Source organism: Protopterus annectens, chromosome 13.part0 (genome assembly GCF_019279795.1).
Source record: "Protopterus annectens isolate FY-2018-M chromosome 13.part0, PAN1.0, whole genome shotgun sequence".
NCBI classification, from domain to species: domain Eukaryota; kingdom Metazoa; phylum Chordata; order Ceratodontiformes; family Protopteridae; genus Protopterus; species Protopterus annectens.
In genome coordinates this window covers 196,817,074-196,836,153 of record NC_056747.1, presented here as the reverse complement: position 1 = coordinate 196,836,153, position 19,080 = coordinate 196,817,074, and the positions used below count along the sequence as shown (strand labels likewise).

The following is a 19,080-nucleotide window of genomic DNA, read 5'->3' as shown; positions in this document are numbered from 1 at the left end:
TTCTAGCTTCAGGGACCACTCATGAGGCAACAAAATCACTCTGCTGAGTTTGTCCACTATCACGCTGGATTTACTGGGATATGTGTTGCTATCAGAAAATGTTGAAAAGTGACAACCCATTGTCATACCCGTTGTGCCTCTCGACATAGGGGATACGATTTGATTCCTCCCTGCTTGTTTATGTACCACACTACTGACATGTTGTCTGTCTGAACTGCAATAGTTCCTATCGGAAGAGAGTCCTGAAATGCCTACAACGCATGCAACACTGCTGTCATCTCTGGGACACTGATGTGCAAGTGGTTCTCATGTTCTTGCCATAAGCCTTGGACAGTTATTCCCAGATGTCTACCCCCCTCACCGATCTGGGAAGAGTCCGTGGTCAGTACTGCCGTCGGTTACGGAAATACAAACGGGCGTCCCAAGGGCAACTGTTTCGTTTGCAGCCACCAGAGAAGATCTTTCTTGCATGAATCCATAATGATTATCTGATATGACAGAGGTAGATCTTGCATGGATCATTGGGCAAAGAGTAACCACCATAGGACCCTCATGTGCAGCTGTGCTAGTGGAACTGGAAGAATTGCCACAGCCATGGTGCCCAGAACCTGTAACACATATCTCGCTTGAACCTTTCTTTTTGACATCAAGGTCCTGATTTGACGGTGAAGGGACTGAATTCTCTCGGGAGTAAGTCTTGCCATTTCTGTTGAATCCAATTCTGTGCATAAGAAAGTAATATGCTGGGAGGGCAACAAGGCAGACTTTTTGAAATTTATTGTAATGCCTAGCTTGGCGCAAAGTAGTATTGTTTTGTCCCTCGCTTGCAGTAGTAGATGCTTGGTGGTGGCGGTCAGGAGCCAGTCATCTAGGTATGGAAACACATGGAATCCTAGATGTCTCAAGTGAGCCATAGCCACTGCCTGCACTTGAACACTCTTGAGGGCTGTAGTGAAACCAAAGGGCAGGGCTCGAAATTGGTAATGACTGGCTCCCAGCCGAAAGCATGTCTCCTGGATCGCCTGACCAATTTCATATGGTAGTACACGTCCTGGAGATCTATCGAGCACATCCAATCGTCCTTCCTGAGAAAGGGGAATACAGACTGCAGTGTCCCCATCCGGAACTTTGATTTTTTTACAGATCCGTTCAATCTGCTGAGACCCAAAATTGGTCTCCAGTCCCCTGTCTTTTTTGGAACTAAAAAGAACCTTGAGTAAGTTCCGGATCCAATCTGGTCTGCGGGGACCTCTTGGATGAGTTTTTTTTATAGCAACTTGTGTATCTCTGAAGTTGCCTCATCCCTCTGACAGGGTGGGGTGTCTGGAATGGACTGATTTACAGGCGGGGGAGTGGAAAAGGGAATGTAATAACCTCTGGATATGACTGTCTGTATCCATTTGTCTTGAGTGATTTCCAGCCAGGCATTTGGGTACAGTGATAAGCGTCCCCAGACTGCCTCCACAGAAGAGCAGGCGAGCCTGCCAGAGAATGTATCAATGTCACCCTGATTTGGCGGACCCCCCTCTGCCATGAGGTCAGTGTCTTCCATTGTTACTTCCCCCTCTGCCTCTGGGGGAAGTTTCACCACGTGCATCGGAAAAAATGTTTTGGAACTTGCAGAACCACATCTTTCCACCTTTGTGACCTTTGGGATAAGGCAGAAAAACAGACTCCAACGGCAGACAAGGTTTTCCTTTACTATTCGCACCTGGTCAAAGTTTCTTTCATCTTTGGTCCAAAGAGGGATGAACCATCAAATGGGGCACTGGTGAAGGAAGGCGAAGGGTTTAGCTAAATTGCATAAACGAATCCAGGAATGTCTCCAAAAGGAAATTCCCACAGCTGCTGCTCTGCTCACTCCATCAGCTGCATACAAAATCAATCTCATGGAGGAGTTAACAACTGAGTTGAGGGTGGAGAGCTATGAGGAAACTTCATCTGTGATCCCCGAAGCTACAGTACCCTGAAGGGCATCTCCTAGCTCTTTGAGGAGATCCCTTTGAAGCCTTGTAAAATGGGCCAAGTAATTCAGTGACCACAGAGTAAAGGCCACTGATGAAAAAGCACGCTTTCCATATCTGTTCATAGTCCATGACTCTTTATTAGAAGGATGAACACATGAGGAGTTCTCTGATAACTCCTTGGTGGCCACCACCACCATCGCATCTACAGGGACGCCTTTGGTTAGAAACTCTCTCTCAGCGGGAACAGTGAAAAACTTATTGGGCCTCCGCAGAACAGGCTTCATTGTATCAAGGGAAGTCCAGGCCTTATGAGAGATCACCTTCATCAACTGGTCATAAAGGGGAGACACCCAGGAGGTGGAAGAGCGAGACCTAAAAGCCTCTAGGTATACCGATTCGTCCTCTGAAGGGTTGGTGGGCTTCCAGTCACCCCTCTGTTTCAGGATCTCAAGAACGTCAGCAAAAGAGATAGCCTCACAGGGGGACCATGGGGACCCTTCTGAATCATCCAGATTGGTATCTGACTTGACAGACTCAGGGGAGACTATGTGCTTTCTTTTGCACAGTCTCTTCTGAGGGACTTCTTCAGAGGGATACTCTGGTGAAGTTTTGGAGAAGACGATGCCACCCACAGCAGCTTCCTGAGGCTCCGGGTTTCTACGCCTGAGAGGAAGTTATGAAACCAACACTGGCACCTGGGAGGGAAGAGAAACTGGGCCCGAGAGTGGAGCTGTCTGGGGTGACAGAACTCTCTCCATCAGCTCACAAGCCCCCTCTCTCCAATCCAAAGAAATCCCCCGCTCCGGAGAGGCAAAGGATTGGCTCTGAGGCAGAACGGGTGGCTCCGAAGCTGATGTAGGAGCCAACCTCAACCTTGCCGAGGCACCAAGGGGTAGAGTTGGATTGGACATCTGTCCATGCAGACTCCCCTCACCAAACCCGACAGGTGAGCGTCGGCTCCCAGACTCTTTGAAATCCAATGAGCCCAAAGAAGTCGGAGCAGATGCCGGAACAGACTATCCTAAAGGACGTCCCGGTTTCGACGGTTCCACTACTATCAGACCCATAATCTCTGGCTCCGAAACCACAATCAGGGTCGGAGGAGGAATGGGAGATGGTGCCTTGGATAGTCCTGATTCCTTTGGGGTCAGAGATGATAAAAATTTTTGCCAGTGCCAGTGTTTGAAGCAATCTCTTCACCACCCACTCCACATCATCAGTTAAGCTACTGGAGGAACAGGAAAATAAGGAAGGAGATCTAGCCTTCTCCAGAATGGGTGATATCAATGTTGGAGTGACTTGCTCCAAGACTGGAGACAGTCTCCTAATCGGTAACTCTACAGGCTCCGTGGATACGAAGAAGAGGTTGACTTAAAGCTGTTGGAGCCAAGAGCCCTTGGTTCTGAAGCAATACTTTAGGTGGCTCCAAAGCTGGAGTCGCAATGGCAGATCTTTTGGACAATTTAGTGTGAGAAGTAGAGAGAGAATTAGGTTTGGAGCTCTGAGAACCTCTAATGATTCCTGGAAAGGACCTTTCAATAAGCCTCTGAGCATTAACTTATTTCTACATTCCTGGAGAACCCTGCTACTAAAGCCATGACAAATTGTACAGGGGTCTTGCAAATGGATGGCACCAAGACAATACACCCAGCTAGTGTGTCCATCCATGAGAGACATTTTTTGAGTACACTGACCACACTTTTTGAATCCTGATTACCTAGGTTCTTTTTGTTCTTTTTCTTTAGACATGTTTATATCCAAGAATTAACTACCACAAAATATGCACTAAAACTAGTCTAGTCTAAACTACCACTCGAGTCAGGTAAAGAGTATAGGAACACCAAAAAACATCTCTAACACAAAACGGAGCCCAACTACGATAACGCCACACAAGAAAAAAATATATATATGCAAATTAACTTCAATGCTTTGAAAAAGGCCATAAACCGCCAAAAAAGAAGGGCTTAGCCAACTATTCTAAAACACACCAGTACACTAAACTAACAACAACGAGTCTATCAAAAAACTAACTGAAGCTAATGAAGAATCCTCCAACTTAAAAGGATTCTCCTAAGTAAGAAACGGACAACATACGCGGGTTAGGGGAGTGGCCCTCTAAATTAAACGGGCCGCTGAGAGCTCTCTAACTTAAACGGGTCTCGCAACAAGAACAAAAGGGAAAACAAACCAGAAAACGACAAAAAGGGATAACTATACACTATCCCACACGATAAAGAGTAGTTTTTTTTCAGAGAAATTGCTGAAAAAGATCATTTTAAACTACTTAGCCAATGAGCCAGCCAGAAGACATCCCGGTCGCTTAAGCGGCAAACGAGATCTAGTTATTCTACCCTATGCATCACGGGATAGGGGTTAGCCTTGAGCCAGTGGAAGCTCTCAAGCTTTTGTATTAGGCCGAGTCAGAACCGATACTCGGTTCCGAACCCAGCCAATGAGCAAGAATTATAGCGAGATAGAACATAACATCATCAGTTTTACTTTCTGTCTCATGACCAGAGATGGCCTCCTCAAAGTCAGACTTTATCATCCCTTCAAAATGAACTTATTTTTTTCTTTCAACCAGGGCCCGGTGGCTGAAGCTGTGGCAGACACAGCAATCTTCCTGTAAGTGCACTGGGCCCAGGCAGTAAACACAGAGAATTGCCCATTAGAATTTGTCAGTTTTCAAGCACATTTGAGGAATTTCTTAAAGCCAGAAGCGTCTTTGCCTTTATCAGCCATGATACACAGCACACAAACACACCCACACACAAGCACACAATATGTACTTAAAGAATAGAAACAATATAAGAATAGTACATTCTTTTTAGAAAGAAAGGGAAAACGAGGATAGGCTACCAACTATGGTAGTAGAGAACACCAGGAGGTATAAAAGAAAAACTATCAGCTATGATAGTTAAGGTACGGACAGGAAACTACCAACAATGGTAGTTGAAGTAAAACACCGAAATATTAAAGAAACTCACAGAAAGTAAGACGCTATCAGAAAATGGTAGGCTACAAGAGAAAACAACAGTAATTATTAATGGAAGGAAAAATCTAAATGCAATACCTAGTAGAAATATAAGAGAAAAAAAGATTACTTCGCTGAAGAGCTATTGGCGAAGCGTCTATTACTGGAAATGGTAAATGAGATCTGAGGTATTTTGGAAAGGAGCATTCAGGGTAGGGCTTAAGCTTGAGAGTTTTTGGTTCTCGCAGGCTTTAGTAATGGCCGAGTTGTTTGCAATGCTTGGAATCAAGCTCATATGTCAAGAATAAAATGAAGAGCGACATTACCAGAGTAACTGTTACCCACATCTTCAGCACTGTTAAGCACTAAGCTTGTGCTCAGCGGCTACAAGAGAAGAGTGGCAGGAAATTAGAAGTTATGTACTCACCATAACGTTCCATCTGAGTAGGTGTATTCATTTGTCTGCAACCTGTGGGTTATGGATCCGATATCGGATCCGAACCGGCATGGTTTTCCAGCTATGGATCCAAGCTCTCAGCTCCTCCCCTCACCCATAATGCCCTGCTCTACCCTCATGACCTCAGATCGAGTTTGCCAAAGCAACAATACCCTAAAAAGGGTAACAAGGAATATGCAGGAAACTGAAAGGCCAGGGGGATAGGAGGGCGGGATGGTTGCAGACAAATGAATACACTTACTCAGATGGAACGTTATGGTGAGTACATAACTTCTAAATCTGAAGTAGGATATTCATTTGTCTGCAACCTGTGGGACAGAGTCCCCAGCTACCTGAATCTTGGGCGGCCATCATGGAAGGATATTCCGGAGCACCGCTGAGCCAAAGGATGCTCTACCCTAGATGCAAGATCCAACTTATAGTGGGAAATAAACGATGAGATTAAGCCCACGTGGCTGCTGCACAAATATCATCTAGAGGAATCCTAGCCTTGAAGGCTGCCGAGGTAGATACTGACCGGGTTGAATGGGCATGAACACCCTCCGGTGCGGGCCTTCCTGAAGCTTGATAAGCCAATAAAATGCACTGTGAAATCCAGCGGGACAGAGAAACTTTAGAGATTGGCTTGCCCAAATTGAATTTTGCAAAGGAAATAAACAGCTGGTCGGATTGCCTATGACCAGCTGTCCTGTTCAGATAAAATCTAAGTTGCCTGTGAACATCTAGTGAATGTAGCTTATATTCACCTTTGTTTTCATATTTAGGAAGAAAACAGGAGGTTAATGGATTGATTGATGTTTGCTTCAGAAGCGATTTTAGGAAGAAAGGACGGGTTGGTCCTGAGGGAGACACGGTCCGGATGAAATACCAAGTAAGGAGGTTTAGCTGATAAAGCTTGAAGTTCAGAAACTCTCTTGGCTGATGTAATGGCTACCAAAAAGGCTGTCTTGTAGGACAAGAATTTGAGATCCACCGTAGCCGCTAGCTCGAAAGGAGGAGCGGTCAAGGCCTGTAGGACCAAAGAAAGGTCCCAAGGAGGAACTGCTTGTTTTATAGGGGGCCTGAGAAGAAAAGTACCTTTAAGAAAAATTTTACACAATTTGGCTGACATAAGAGGATTAGAGTCATGGCCAATGTGATAGTGAGAAATTGCCGCCAGTTGAACTTTGACTGTGGAACTGCTGGCACCATCGTTAAAGAGAGTGGTTAGAAAGTCAAGCACTAAAGGGAGAGGAACCGTGAAGGGATTCAGGCCTTGCCGCTCCGCCCACACAGAGAAACGCTTTCCATTTGCTTGTAAACCTTTCTAGTGGATGGTTTATGAGCCGCCACCAAAATAGCCTTTACAGGTGAAGAAATACCGAGTCCTTATCAAGAGTGGAACTGGAGCAGCCAAGCGGTCAGCTTCAGGTTGTCCAGGTTCGGAGTAGGAATGCAGGATGGATGGGATATCAGATCCGGATGGGATCTAGAATCCAAGGAGGATTCACCGAGTGAGACCTTAGGAAGGGGAACCAGATCTGTCGAGGCCAGAATGGAGCAATGAGAATCATTCTGCAACCCACCCGAGAGGCTTTCTGAAGAACTTGCAGCATCAGAGGCAAGGGTGGATAGGCATACAGAAGACCGGGTGGCCAAGCATGCACCAGAGCGTCTCTTGGGGTACCTCCGGAGGAGGTATTAGAGCGAAAAACTGTCGCACTTGGTGTTTGAGGGAGAAGCAAAAGATCGCATGAAGGGTTCCCCACCGTGCGAATATGCGTTCCGCTACTTGACAATTGAGAGACCACTCGTAAGGGGTCAGAATGGTGCGACTGAGCTTGTCCGCTAGGATGTTGGACCGACCGGAATGTGCGTTGCTATTAGAAAGCGATTGGTGGAGATTGCCCATTCCCAAACTCTCATGGCCTCTCGACAAAGAGGGTAAGACCTTGTTCCCCCTTGCTTGTTGATGTACCAGACAACAGACATGTTGTCCGATTGAATCGCAATTGTTCCCAAGGGAAGAAAGTCCTGAAGTGCTAGCAACGCTAAGAGCACTGCTCTCATCTCTAGAACATTGATATGCAGTAAGGTCTCTGAATCGTTCCACGTGCCTTGGACTGTCCGCCAAAGTGCCCCCACCCGAGGCGGGAGGCGTCCGTGGTCACCGTGGCGAGAGGGGAGAAGCACAAAATGGGCGGCCTTTGTGGAGATCCGGGGAGTGGAGCCACCACAAGAGGGAGCGCTTGCAAGCCTTGCTGATCGCTATGGGATGATGCATGGGGAGAGCAAGGTATGACCACTGTACTAAGAGCGTCCACTGTAGAATGCGCATATTGAGCCTGGCAAGAGGAAGAAGTGCTATAGCAAGCCATGGACCCTAGGGCCCTCAGGACCAACTCCGCTGGAACAGAACTTGAATGGAGAATGGCCCGCACCTGGAGCTGCAGATTTAGAACTCTGTCCGCAGTGAGGAAGGCTCGTAAACTCCTTGTGTCTAGCCTGGCCCCTATAAAATCTAAGAGCTGTGTGGGCCAGGTTGGACTTTTGTATTTATTGTGATGCCCAGAAAGGAGCAAGATGGAGAAAGGAGTCTCGCCAAGAGAAGTAGATGCCTTGTTGGGGCGGTAAGAAGCCAGTCGTCCAGGTAGGGAAAGACCTGCACCCCTGAAGCCTCAGGTGGGCCGCTACCACTGCTAGTACTTTGGTGAACACCCTGGGGCTGTGGTGAGACCAAAGGGAAGGACCCGAACTGGTAGTGACTGGCTCCCAGCCGAAGCGGAGAAACCTCCTGGAGCGCCTGTCCATCAGGATGTGGTAGTACGTCCCTGAGATCTATCGAGCAAATCCAGTGATTTTCTCCCAGAAGGGGAGAATAGATTGCAGAGTGACCATTCGAATTTTTCTTTGGGGACTGCCAGATTCAAGAGAGAGAGGTCTAGGATTGGTCTTAGTTCCCCGTCTTTTGGCACTAAAAAGAATCTGGAGTAGAACCCTGATCCGATCTGGTCTGGGGAACGGGCTGGATGGCTCCTTTCTTTAGCAGATGGCCAATTTCTGCCAAAGCGGCCTCCCGTTGACCGGGTGGGGCGTCTGGGAGGACTTCAACTTTGGAAGGTGAAGGAAAGGAATGCGATATCCCTGGATATGATTTGGAGAACCCAGCGGTCCGATGTTATGGACTCCCATGCCGCTAGGTGCCCCGAACGTCCCCGACTGCCTCCAGAGTAGAGCAGTCGGGCAACCCTCAGGGTTGCTGCGGGCCGTTCAGAGAAAGGTTCCCTGGACCCGAAGTTTCTGGGAGCCCCTCTGCCTCTAGGGCGGCGTCCTCCCTGTCCTCCTCTGCCACGGAAGGACTGGTTGTCCGGAGCAGGCTGGGACTGCTGCGACTTCGGAACCACATCTTCTTCTGACCCTTTTGGTTCCTAGAATAGGGCCTCTGGGGTGCAGAGAAGCGGATTCGACGGCAGACAGCATCTTCCCGTCCTTTCGCTCTGGGTCAACGTCTCGCGAACGGTCTTGCCAAACAGAGCAGAACCATCAAAGGGGCGTCGCAAAGCGCCTTGAAGGGCTCAGAAAAATCGCAGTGACGGAGCCAGGCCTGACGCCCAGTGACCAGTCCTGTCCCGCAGCTCTAGCGCCCTCCGTTGCATGGGAGAGTAGCCGCATAGAAGTATTTGTAACTGACCTAAGAGTGGCCATGGGTGGAGTGCAGAACTCTGTCCTCCTCGAAATGGACTCAGGGGGGGATGCAGCGTATTCCTTAATAAGATCTCGCTGCATCCGAATAACATGTGCCAAATAGTTCAGCGCCCTTACTGAGAAGGTCGCCGAACTGAACATCCGCTTCCCCAAGCGGTCCATCATCGAGACTCCTTGCTCGGTGGGTGGACTGAGGACTCTCCTGAGCCAGTTCCCTCTTTGTGGCCGCCGTCAACATGGCATCTACCGGAGGCCCCTTACTCCAATGGGTCCGGTCGGATGGCGGACTAAGGATCCTATCCGGTCTTTTGGGAATTGGCTCCACGGTGTCCGGTTCCTTCCACGCCTGGTGGTAATAAGGTCCACCAGGGGTCGGCAGGGGACACCCAAGAGGTAGACGGGCCCGCTTCAAATGCCTCCAAGAACACGGACTCGTCCGAGGAAGACTTGGGGCAGACCACCCTTATACGGAGCATTTCCATGATGTCTCCAAAGGAGACATCCTCGGGGTGACCGTGGGGAGCCTTCCTTCCTCCAAGTCCGTGTCTTCTGTGAGAGACTCGGGAGTCAATGTGCCTCCTTTTGCGTATGCTTGCGAGGGACCTCCTCTGGGGGCTGTCAGAGGAGTCCTCGCAGCAGCAATTTGCTCCATAGGAGCAACTTGGGGCACAGAAGCGGGCTGTCCCAGGGGCCGGATGGTGGAAGCCTGGCCCAGTGCAGAGGAGCGCGGACGGAGCCGAAACAAGTGCCGGGGTCCGGAGACCCTCAACAGAGCCCTCTCCACTACATCAAAAGCAGAAGGGGCCGACCTCGACCAAAGGATCCGACAATCGGCTCCCCTCGGATCCGAAGAGTGGATCGGAGCCGGCGCGGCACTCGGATCCGGGGACAGTGCGCTCCGACACAGACGGCGCCGAAGGAGCACTGATCCCCGGATCCGGCTCGGATCCAGGCTCCGAGATCGGGTCCGACGCACTCGAGGGCAGGGTCGGATCCGGTACCAGTACTATCGGCGCCGACCCACCCCGGCTCCGAAGCTGCTCGGCTCCAGCTGCTCCGAACCCGGATAGCGGGTCGGAGAAGGAGCAATAGGCTAAAAGGGTGTTGAGCTCCCCGGAGGAGGCAAGACACTCCCATCTGCATCTGGGCCTGGATGAACCTTCTCATCATCCGGTCCAGATCAGCATCAGAAAGGCTATGGGTAGATCTCGAAGAGGCTACTGAGGTAGGGCTGGAGTGCCTCCTCGATAGCCTCGACGGAGATCGGGTCTCCTCCTCCTCAGGACCCGGTGAAAAGCACACAGGGGACCGGAGCCGAGAAGGAGGAGACCGAACCGACAGCGGAGCCGGGGGAGAAGCCCGCTTGGCTGGCGGGGCCGAAACAGAGGTCTCGGCCCGCCGCTTGTGGTGCTTCTCCCTCCGGTCCTTTTTAGTAGCATCCCTCTCCTCTCCAGAAGCGGGAGTTTGAGTCCCAGGAGCAGGAGGGGGTGCCACAGGGGGAACAACTGTAGCCACAGTAGTCCCCGAAGGAGCGGAGGCTGGAGCCGAGTCTGGCGGTAAAAGACCCGCCAAGACCAGCTTGGACCTCCGCTCCCTCAGTGCCCTGGGGTTGAACCCTGCACAAATGGAGCAACCAGATGTGAGGTGTTCAACCCCGAGACACTTAACACACCGAGTGTGGCCATCAGCCGGTGAGAGCTTATGGCCACACTCGGAGCATTTCGAAAAAATAGATTTAGGCTGGTCAGCCATAATCTATAAAACACTAAAGCTACAGAAGTAACTTAAAATAAAAGGACACACAGGCCTACACACACACTCTACGCAACAGCGAGGGGAGGGAATAAAAATTACTTAATTTAACTCAAATAAAGTCAAAATACACTTATAAGAAAGGGAAACCTAAACTTTCACTCAGAATCACTCAAAAAACCAAAAAATTCTCTGATTTTACAAGAAACAAAATCCACTTAGCTGAGAGCTATGTACCCAAATCCAGTCACCAGCGCGGCAAACGAGATCTGAGGTCATGAGGGTAGAGCAGGGCATTATGGGTGAGGGGAGGAGCTGAGAGCTTGGATCCATAGCTGGAAAACCATGCCGGTTCGGATCCGATATCGGATCCATAACCCACAGGTTGCAGACAAATGAATATCCTACTTCAGATCAGTTAATTCATAACTCACTCATAACTCAATAAATCACATTGGAACTCTGTCTCTACTAGCATTCAAAACACATCATCCAAAGCCTCCTTTAAAGACCTCATTGGGCAACATCTCAAGCAAAGTTGGCAGTGCCATGATTGCTCCCCAGGCTAGTGAAAGCGGATAACATATACATACTAAATCTAGAGCACTTGATAATAGTTTTCAATCTTACTCACAAACACTGGCTAATCTACAATGTATGTACTGTACCTGTGTACTATATGTATGTATTCTATCTATGTTCCAAATTTCAGCTGTACACCACAGATATATTAATTACCTTTATTTTTAAAATTAATATTTTTTTGTTTGTTCTCTCCACTTTAACTGTTTATGTGCTACATACCACTGTAAAAACATGTCTCTTGTAATTTGTGTGTATACTGATCATGTCTAAATAACTAAATGTGTCTGTAATTTTTCTTTGTGGAGCTTTTCTCCCCGGGCCTCTGCTGAAAAAGGGCCTTTCCGGCTCAGTCAGACACCCCCGGTTAACAAATGTAAAATAAATACATAAATAACCAAGTGTTTAAGTTCATTTACGTGTCTACTGGCTTCCTGATGCTCTAGTTTGGGTAGCCACACTCTGCATGGCAGCGACTGGAATCTTATAGTTTTTTAAGCTATAATAAAAACTACTACCATATGCTTTTCTTTTCTTCCTAAATAATGTAGTACATGGAAGCAAATAAAGCAACAAACACTACAAAATATTATGACTGGGTCTTCCCAATTATAGCCTAGGAAATGATGTGTTCTTGACAAGGTTGTCAAGACTCACTTGAAGAACAAACTTTATTGACATCCATGTCTCAAACACAAAATCCTAGTTATAATCAGGTATTAGATCATAATGAAGAAACATAACCACTTATGCCAAGAAAAACTTCCCTAGGGATAAGCAGAGCATTTTGGCTACGCAGAGTTGCATTCCCTACCCCTTCTCTCAGAGCCAACAAGTGGCACTCCTGGCCTGCCAAGGGCAGTCCAACTGCTGCTGGGGACATGTCTAATCCCGGTCTATGGCAGTCGTAAAGACTACATCAGAGGGAGTCAAGGAAAAAATGAATTGTGTGAGGAACCAGTAAGCAGAGTCAGTCATCTGCGACTGATGCAGTGGTGACAAAGGCTGATTAGTAATTTTCTTCTTTTTGTAGTGGAGAAAAAGGAATACCTGAGTAACTGGTAGCTTGTTCCATGATTAAGCTGAAAAAGATGCCAGATTCCTCATGTAACCCTAGCAGAATCAGTCGGCAAAAACAGGTAATTTGAAACAGTAAAAAGCACTTTAGACATTTATCCCAGTCCCCAAAAGTAAACAACATGTTAGCAGAAAAAAGTTGTTTTAAAATAGTTTTAACAACTTTTTACCACAAAAGTAAAAAAAAAAAAAAGTGATGTTCCCATTTAAAAGTAATTAAAAGTCACGTGAAAGTCATAAAACAACCTTTTCAAACCTTTAACATTAATATTTTACAGAAAAAGTACAACTTCTGTGAGAAAAAGTAAAGTGGAATTTTTTTACCCTCAAAGGGAACTTATCTGCCCAGCAATGGAAAAGCATTAGCAGACTGTCGATCCTTGAAAACACACAAGACAAGAGTTCTTCATTAGCAGGAAAACTCTAAAGTGCATGGTGCCCAAATCTGATTTCAAAATCAGCTCTGCTGGAGCTAACAGTGAGAGTGCATGCAAAGTGCCCTGAAAGTTTTGGAAGCAGGCCAGCTGCTATATCCTTAGCAGGGTACAACTCCTACAGCTAAGGTTACTGCAGCAGTGAATCACAAAATGAACATTGGATATTATCTTGCTGAGAAGGAAAAGTAATTTCTTCTTTGCTTACTAAGGAGCAGCTAACAGTACTCCACTCAAAGATGGGAGATGACAATCAGTGTCTGTTAAGCCAAACAATGTTCTATCAGTACGATGACAACATTTGTCAGCTGCTACTCTACATTATTTTTAGTGCACGAGTCCACTTCACCGGCAATTCCATGCTCCACAAATCACTTCTTTCTGTCCAGGTTACTTTGCACTTATGTGGCTGATCATCACAGATTAGATATTCTGTGTGCTAATGAAATATTCAATCAAGGGAATGACAAAGACCCACATGAAAACTGCCTCAAACTCTACTTTCAGAATGAAAAAAATTACTTGTCAAGTACGTGTTGATGCTACCTTATTTTCATGGACTTTTGTTGGAGTAGATGTGTTGCTTTTGTTTTCTTTATTTTCCTTTTGCTGCCTACGTTTTCCTGCCTCTTGATCCTCCTGAAAAACAATAAATAAATAAAACAAAATCTGTTGATAAGAAAAAGAATAGCATCTTAACTCTGCAGTGCTTTAATGGACAATTTTACTTTCTGAAGTACTGACACAGAGGTAAAATGATATCATATTGTTAAATCTACAAACACAAATGGCAATTATTCAATAAGATTATGAAGAAATTTAGGTACATGACAGTGTCTATATTATATTATCGAAGACGTAAAATGTCAAACGCTCAAAAGAGCGAAAATGCCAAAACTCAAACTCCATAATGTGGGGGGCTGCACCCTCCACCCCCGCTAAATATATATTCCAACTCCGAGATTGCACTACAGTGAGGAAAGGGCAAATATCCCAATCTTCACTGTACTGCGATCTCAAACGGAACTTCAAGTTTTCGGCATGTTTGACATTTTAAATTTGCGATAATGTGACATAGATCCTACATGACATACATTCAATACTAGATAATGAACTGTCCCTGCTTTCACAGTAGTTGCCAGGAGTTCTAAAGCCCACTACATAAGCAGTCTGCTGGCTCCACGTCAGCAAAATGAGCACGAATGAGATGCAGCCAGGTAGCTGGGGACTAAGCACCTGTGCCATGCATTCAGTTACAAACCAACTTCCTATGGGATGAGCATTTCAGCGCAGAGGACTAAACCTCTGACTCAATAGTTTGCTTCTTATGCCAAGGGTGCAGGATTTAAATATTTCTTAGTTACAGCAAAAGGCTAGTGCTGAAAGGGGCAGGATTCAACTCCCTTTTCAGTGCCTTTAAGCCATGGTGCTTTAGTGGGGATGGTCTCTGAGGGTTTAGTGGTTAGGATTTGGCACTCTCACCACCATGGCCCAGGTGAGATTCCAGAACAGGGAATTTCAATGGATTAACAATTGCGCTGGCACAGAAGGTTAAGGCTGTACGCTGCAGTTCCTGTGTTACACAATTTAATTCCCTCAGCTCTCATTTGTCTACTGTGCAACTTGAACAAGTCACAGTGCTTGGAGAAGCAACTAGGAATCCAGGCTAGGCTCCTAAATAGTCTCCTGAACTGCATGCTTAATAACTATCTATGATGTCCCCAATGTACAGAAATGAGAAGCTCAACAGGTAGCACACATGGCTTTGGTAGAGAAGACTGTGGGCTCTATTCCCCACACCAGGAAGTTGAATTATTTAGGTCTGGCACTTGGCACAGAGAGTTAAAGCTGTGAGCTGTAGTTCCTGTGGTACAGGCTTGGTTCACTCAGCCCTCATTTGCCTACTGTGTGCACAACTGGGAATTTGGGCTAGACTTCTCAATGATCCCCTGGATTGCAAGCTTAATAATAATAATAATAATAATACACAAACATTGGTTCCATCCTATTGTTGGAGTACGTGTTTGGTCAAAAGCTGTTTAGTTGACCATTTATGACAAACTAAACAGCTGGCTGATAGGTGTTCAAGACTGAGCAATTCCCAGATTGGGAATATGCCCTTCCATTTGTGTGATCTCAAGTTAGTATACATAATTAGCAAGGGGTGTGGGGGTGCCGTCCCCAGATGGAGGGTACGGGGGGGCTGGGCCCCTTGCAAAAACAATGTTTTATTTCCTTTCTTTTGTGTTCACCGAGACTATTTCTTGGTGCATGACAAGCTGCTCATTGATGTACATGTTTTCAAAGTAATGACATCAATATTTATCGTATCTCAGACTGCTGTGTTCCATGTATATGAATTCACTCATACATATATATATATATATATATATATATATATATATATACACACACACACACACACACACACATCCATCTATATCTATATATACATACATATATATCTATATATAGATACAGATATATAGCATGTGTGTGAACTTAAACATTTGGAAGGCAAATAAAAATCTGTACTCCAGCAGCAATGTGGACCCCAGTGAGGATCTTATTCTTAGAAGTAATGTGAAGTCAGTTTCTACAATGTCTACAGCCTCTAGTAGAATATACAGAAGTTGTCAACCTCTTTGCAAATTCACCATACTATTGCACTGGTCAGCACCAGGGTTCACTCTATGGCTGACAGTCAAGACTTATAATGCTATACTCCCCCTACATCCATCACAATACAGTCTTCCTACAGTTATGACCTTTTCTGGGGAAAAGGTTAACGTGTCAACCTGTTGTGGTAACTGACCAAGCCCTACACAAAGTTTTAACAGTTTCAGTAAAAGAAGTAAGTCAGCCATCACAATTCTTTTCTAGCAATGGATAAAAATCATTACACTGTTGTAATGGTTGAATGTAGGACAAGCAGGGTTGAGCGACTCCAATGCATTACAGTGAAGAAGGCACAACAACTTCAGCACTTTCCTATGGAAAATTAGGAAGGCAAATCTGTCTCAGTCCATCCTCGAAGCCTTCCAAAAGGGGACCATCGAGAGCATCCTCTGAAATAACATCATAGTTTGATATAGTAACTGCAAATCATCTGACCGCAAGGCTCTCCTGAGGGTAGTGAGGACAGCAGAAAAAGTCATTGGTTCTTCACTCCCACACATGGATAATTTGCATGGGACTTAGTGTAAGAACAGCTAAGAAGTTAATCAACTTACTCAACGATCCCACTCACCCTGCCCATGGCATGTACTTCTGCCTTTCCTCGGGCAGGCTGTATCGCAGCTTATACTGCAAAACATTTAGACTGAACAGGAGCTTCTTCCCTCTATCTATAGGGTGACTGAACTTGAATGCCAGGCATGACAACAAATAATGAGATCAATATGCCACTTGCTATGAAGTATCAGCTATAGTAATCACTCTGGCAAATTGCTTCAGTAACTGATAGTTAGCCTGATTTCTTAGGCTATAACTTCCTGAATGTGGAATAGTCAGGAGTGAGTCACCACTCCATACATGTGCAATATGAACATCAGAATATATCATACTACAACTGATGAAGTGCAATATTCTAAGCAATCACAATGTGAAGTCATAGTCTTGCAATACCTAGTGGTATAATAATGTCTTCCTGTTCAACTGTAGCAGTTTATTGCATTAATATTTTAATTATTACTGTATGTACATTAGTCTTACTGTCATTCAAACTGTGTGTTCATTATTATATTTTACATGGGGGCCAAAGCAACATAATTTCATTCAGCTTGCACTGCTGTGTATACCTGATCGATAAAGTTTACTTTGACTTTTGACTTTAGTACATACATACGAACCCAAACTAGGAACAACATATGAACCTACAACCATCTCTGTCGTTGGAAACACAATCCAGCTTATACAATGCCAAGGTGTTGACTGCAGATTATGTCACAGCTTCACAACTTCAAAAACAGTAAAAAGAGACATCACAGCAAAGCAGGCAGTGCCACTGCCTCTCTTACAGAACAAGCCCTGCAATAAACCTGAATATATGACCTACAGACATGTAGCAAAATCATATGCAACCATTACCATTACTCCAGTTGGAAAATAGACTGCTTGCCTACTGAGACTTTTAACATGTTAGAAGAAAAAGAAACAGATAGCTTGCCTGACTGTTTCAGATTGATGGCCCTGACAATGTATGGAAACTACCACCTTCCGGGAGCCAGTCCATGAAGAATATGCTCCTCCATCATCTTATGGTTGGAGAAAGGAAAGAAGGAGCAGGATTCTACTGGCTCAAGAATTGTCAGACATGACCTTTGGGTGAAAAGCTTGCAAGCTTCCTAACAATAACTGCTTGAAATTCTGGCAACTATCTAGATAAAATGAGTACTATAAAAAAAAAATCTTCAAAAATAAGTAAATAAATAAATCAACATGTGTCAGCAACTTTTGCTAAAATTTTCCAAACACAACTCGGTCTTGCTTCGGAAACATTAACTATAAAAGTTTTCAGAAAAGCATCTTAAGTGTAGGTCTGAGAGCTACACGTGGATCTCAAAGAAAGTAAGCAGGCTAGCAAGGCTAACAATAGGTTTTAACAAGCAATAAAATTAAACTCTCAGAAAACAACAGAGGACAAAGGTTAAGGACCTCAAGGAGCTGTCAACAGAGTAGTATCATACCATCTAGTACCAAAATAAGAAACTCATTCTGACAACCATGATTTTCTGGAAGCAAGCCTCCTGAAGGACATGTGGATATCACAGCTCCAGAAGCTCTCTTCTGTTATGCCAAATCAGACTTACTGGTGACAGGATGCAAGGCACAGACCACTGTTACAGGAAAGTGGTCCCCCATAAGATAATTCATTCTGTCAGATTGAGACTCAAAGTTTGGGTGTAGTAGTGTTCCCTCTTGTTGAGTTAGAAAAGTGCAAGCGTTGATAGTTTTAAGGGCTCTTCCCATATTCATCAGAACCACCTGAAAGGACAAGGCTACCTTGGGCAAACAGCTATTAAGAACTTGATTCTTTCTTCTCTCAGACCATGTGACAACATCCAGAAGAGCAGGAAATGGTTAAAGGATGGGAGGATATAAAGTCATCCCCTACTCCATGGGACTGTGAATGATGCACTCATTACCCATGTTCCCTTGCAAGGGTACCTGCAGCTAAACTTCTTGACCTGCCAGCTGTTCCAGAAACGCAACCAAGTCCACCCTACAACTTTTCATTTCTGAATTATTCTCTGGACAACTTGCCGGTCGAGTTCCCACTTGTGAACCTTGGAACAGTACCTGCTCAGGTAGTACCTTAGAGAGCTTGGGTTCGAATGGTTATAGAAGTTTGCAAATGGAGTTCTTGAGTTGAAGTTAGAACCATATAATTGCAGACAGTCTACACAGTCAACAGAAAAAAGTCCCCCCAAAATTTCTGACATACCCCCTACTATAATTCTGTGACTACTTACAAGCTACTTGACTTCCAACTCAAGCAAAGCGTGAAGCATCTAATCATCAGACTTTGAGAAACATGAGGGGTTACAAAAGGTATCCTTGAAATGACCTGGACTGGTGTCTCCACCACCTGAATTCAGAATCAATGAGATTTTCAGTGAGTAGTGGTGTGTTAGGCTGCAACAAAACTCCATCTTTGTAAAACACCAGACAGGGAGACACACAGCATAAGCTTGAAGCACTGACACTCTCCTAGTCAAGGTTACTATTACCAAAAGAAATGCCTTCCAAGAAAGGAACTTCAGACCATTAGTGGCAAAGGGTTCACAAAAGGAGTCCTTGTTAAACCTGAACAAGAGGAAGATCCTGGGGTGTGGATGGACAAGATCTCTTACCAGAGGCCTAAGCAAAAAAGATGCCCTTCAAAAAAGCTTTGAAAAACCTCAAACCTGCTATGGGAAGCTGGCCCCGACCAATATTAAAGTTACAGGTGGCTGTCAATTGAACTTAAACAGCAGAGTAACTTGTACCTGAATGGAAAAAAAAAATCCGCCGACAATTCCAAACAGCATCCAAAGGAGAAGAAAAGGGGTCAAGACCTTTTTAAGCAGCCCAAAATGAAAACCTCTTCCATTTGCTACCATATACCTTTCTGGGTGGATGATTTCTGAGAAGAAAGGCTAAGCACCTACT

General features: G+C 45.5%; 1 protein-coding gene across 1 annotated transcript in view; it reads right to left on the bottom strand.

The window, feature by feature from the left end:
• The window catches only part of LOC122787868 (histone-lysine N-methyltransferase, H3 lysine-79 specific-like), a 2,114,473-nt gene that overhangs the window by 1,033,846 nt on the left and 1,061,547 nt on the right, over nt 1-19,080 (bottom strand). Inside the window, exon 13 of the mRNA XM_044054784.1 lies at nt 13,474-13,566. Coding sequence (XP_043910719.1) covers nt 13,474-13,566 — 93 coding nt within the window. The remainder of the gene's footprint in view (nt 1-13,473; nt 13,567-19,080) is intronic.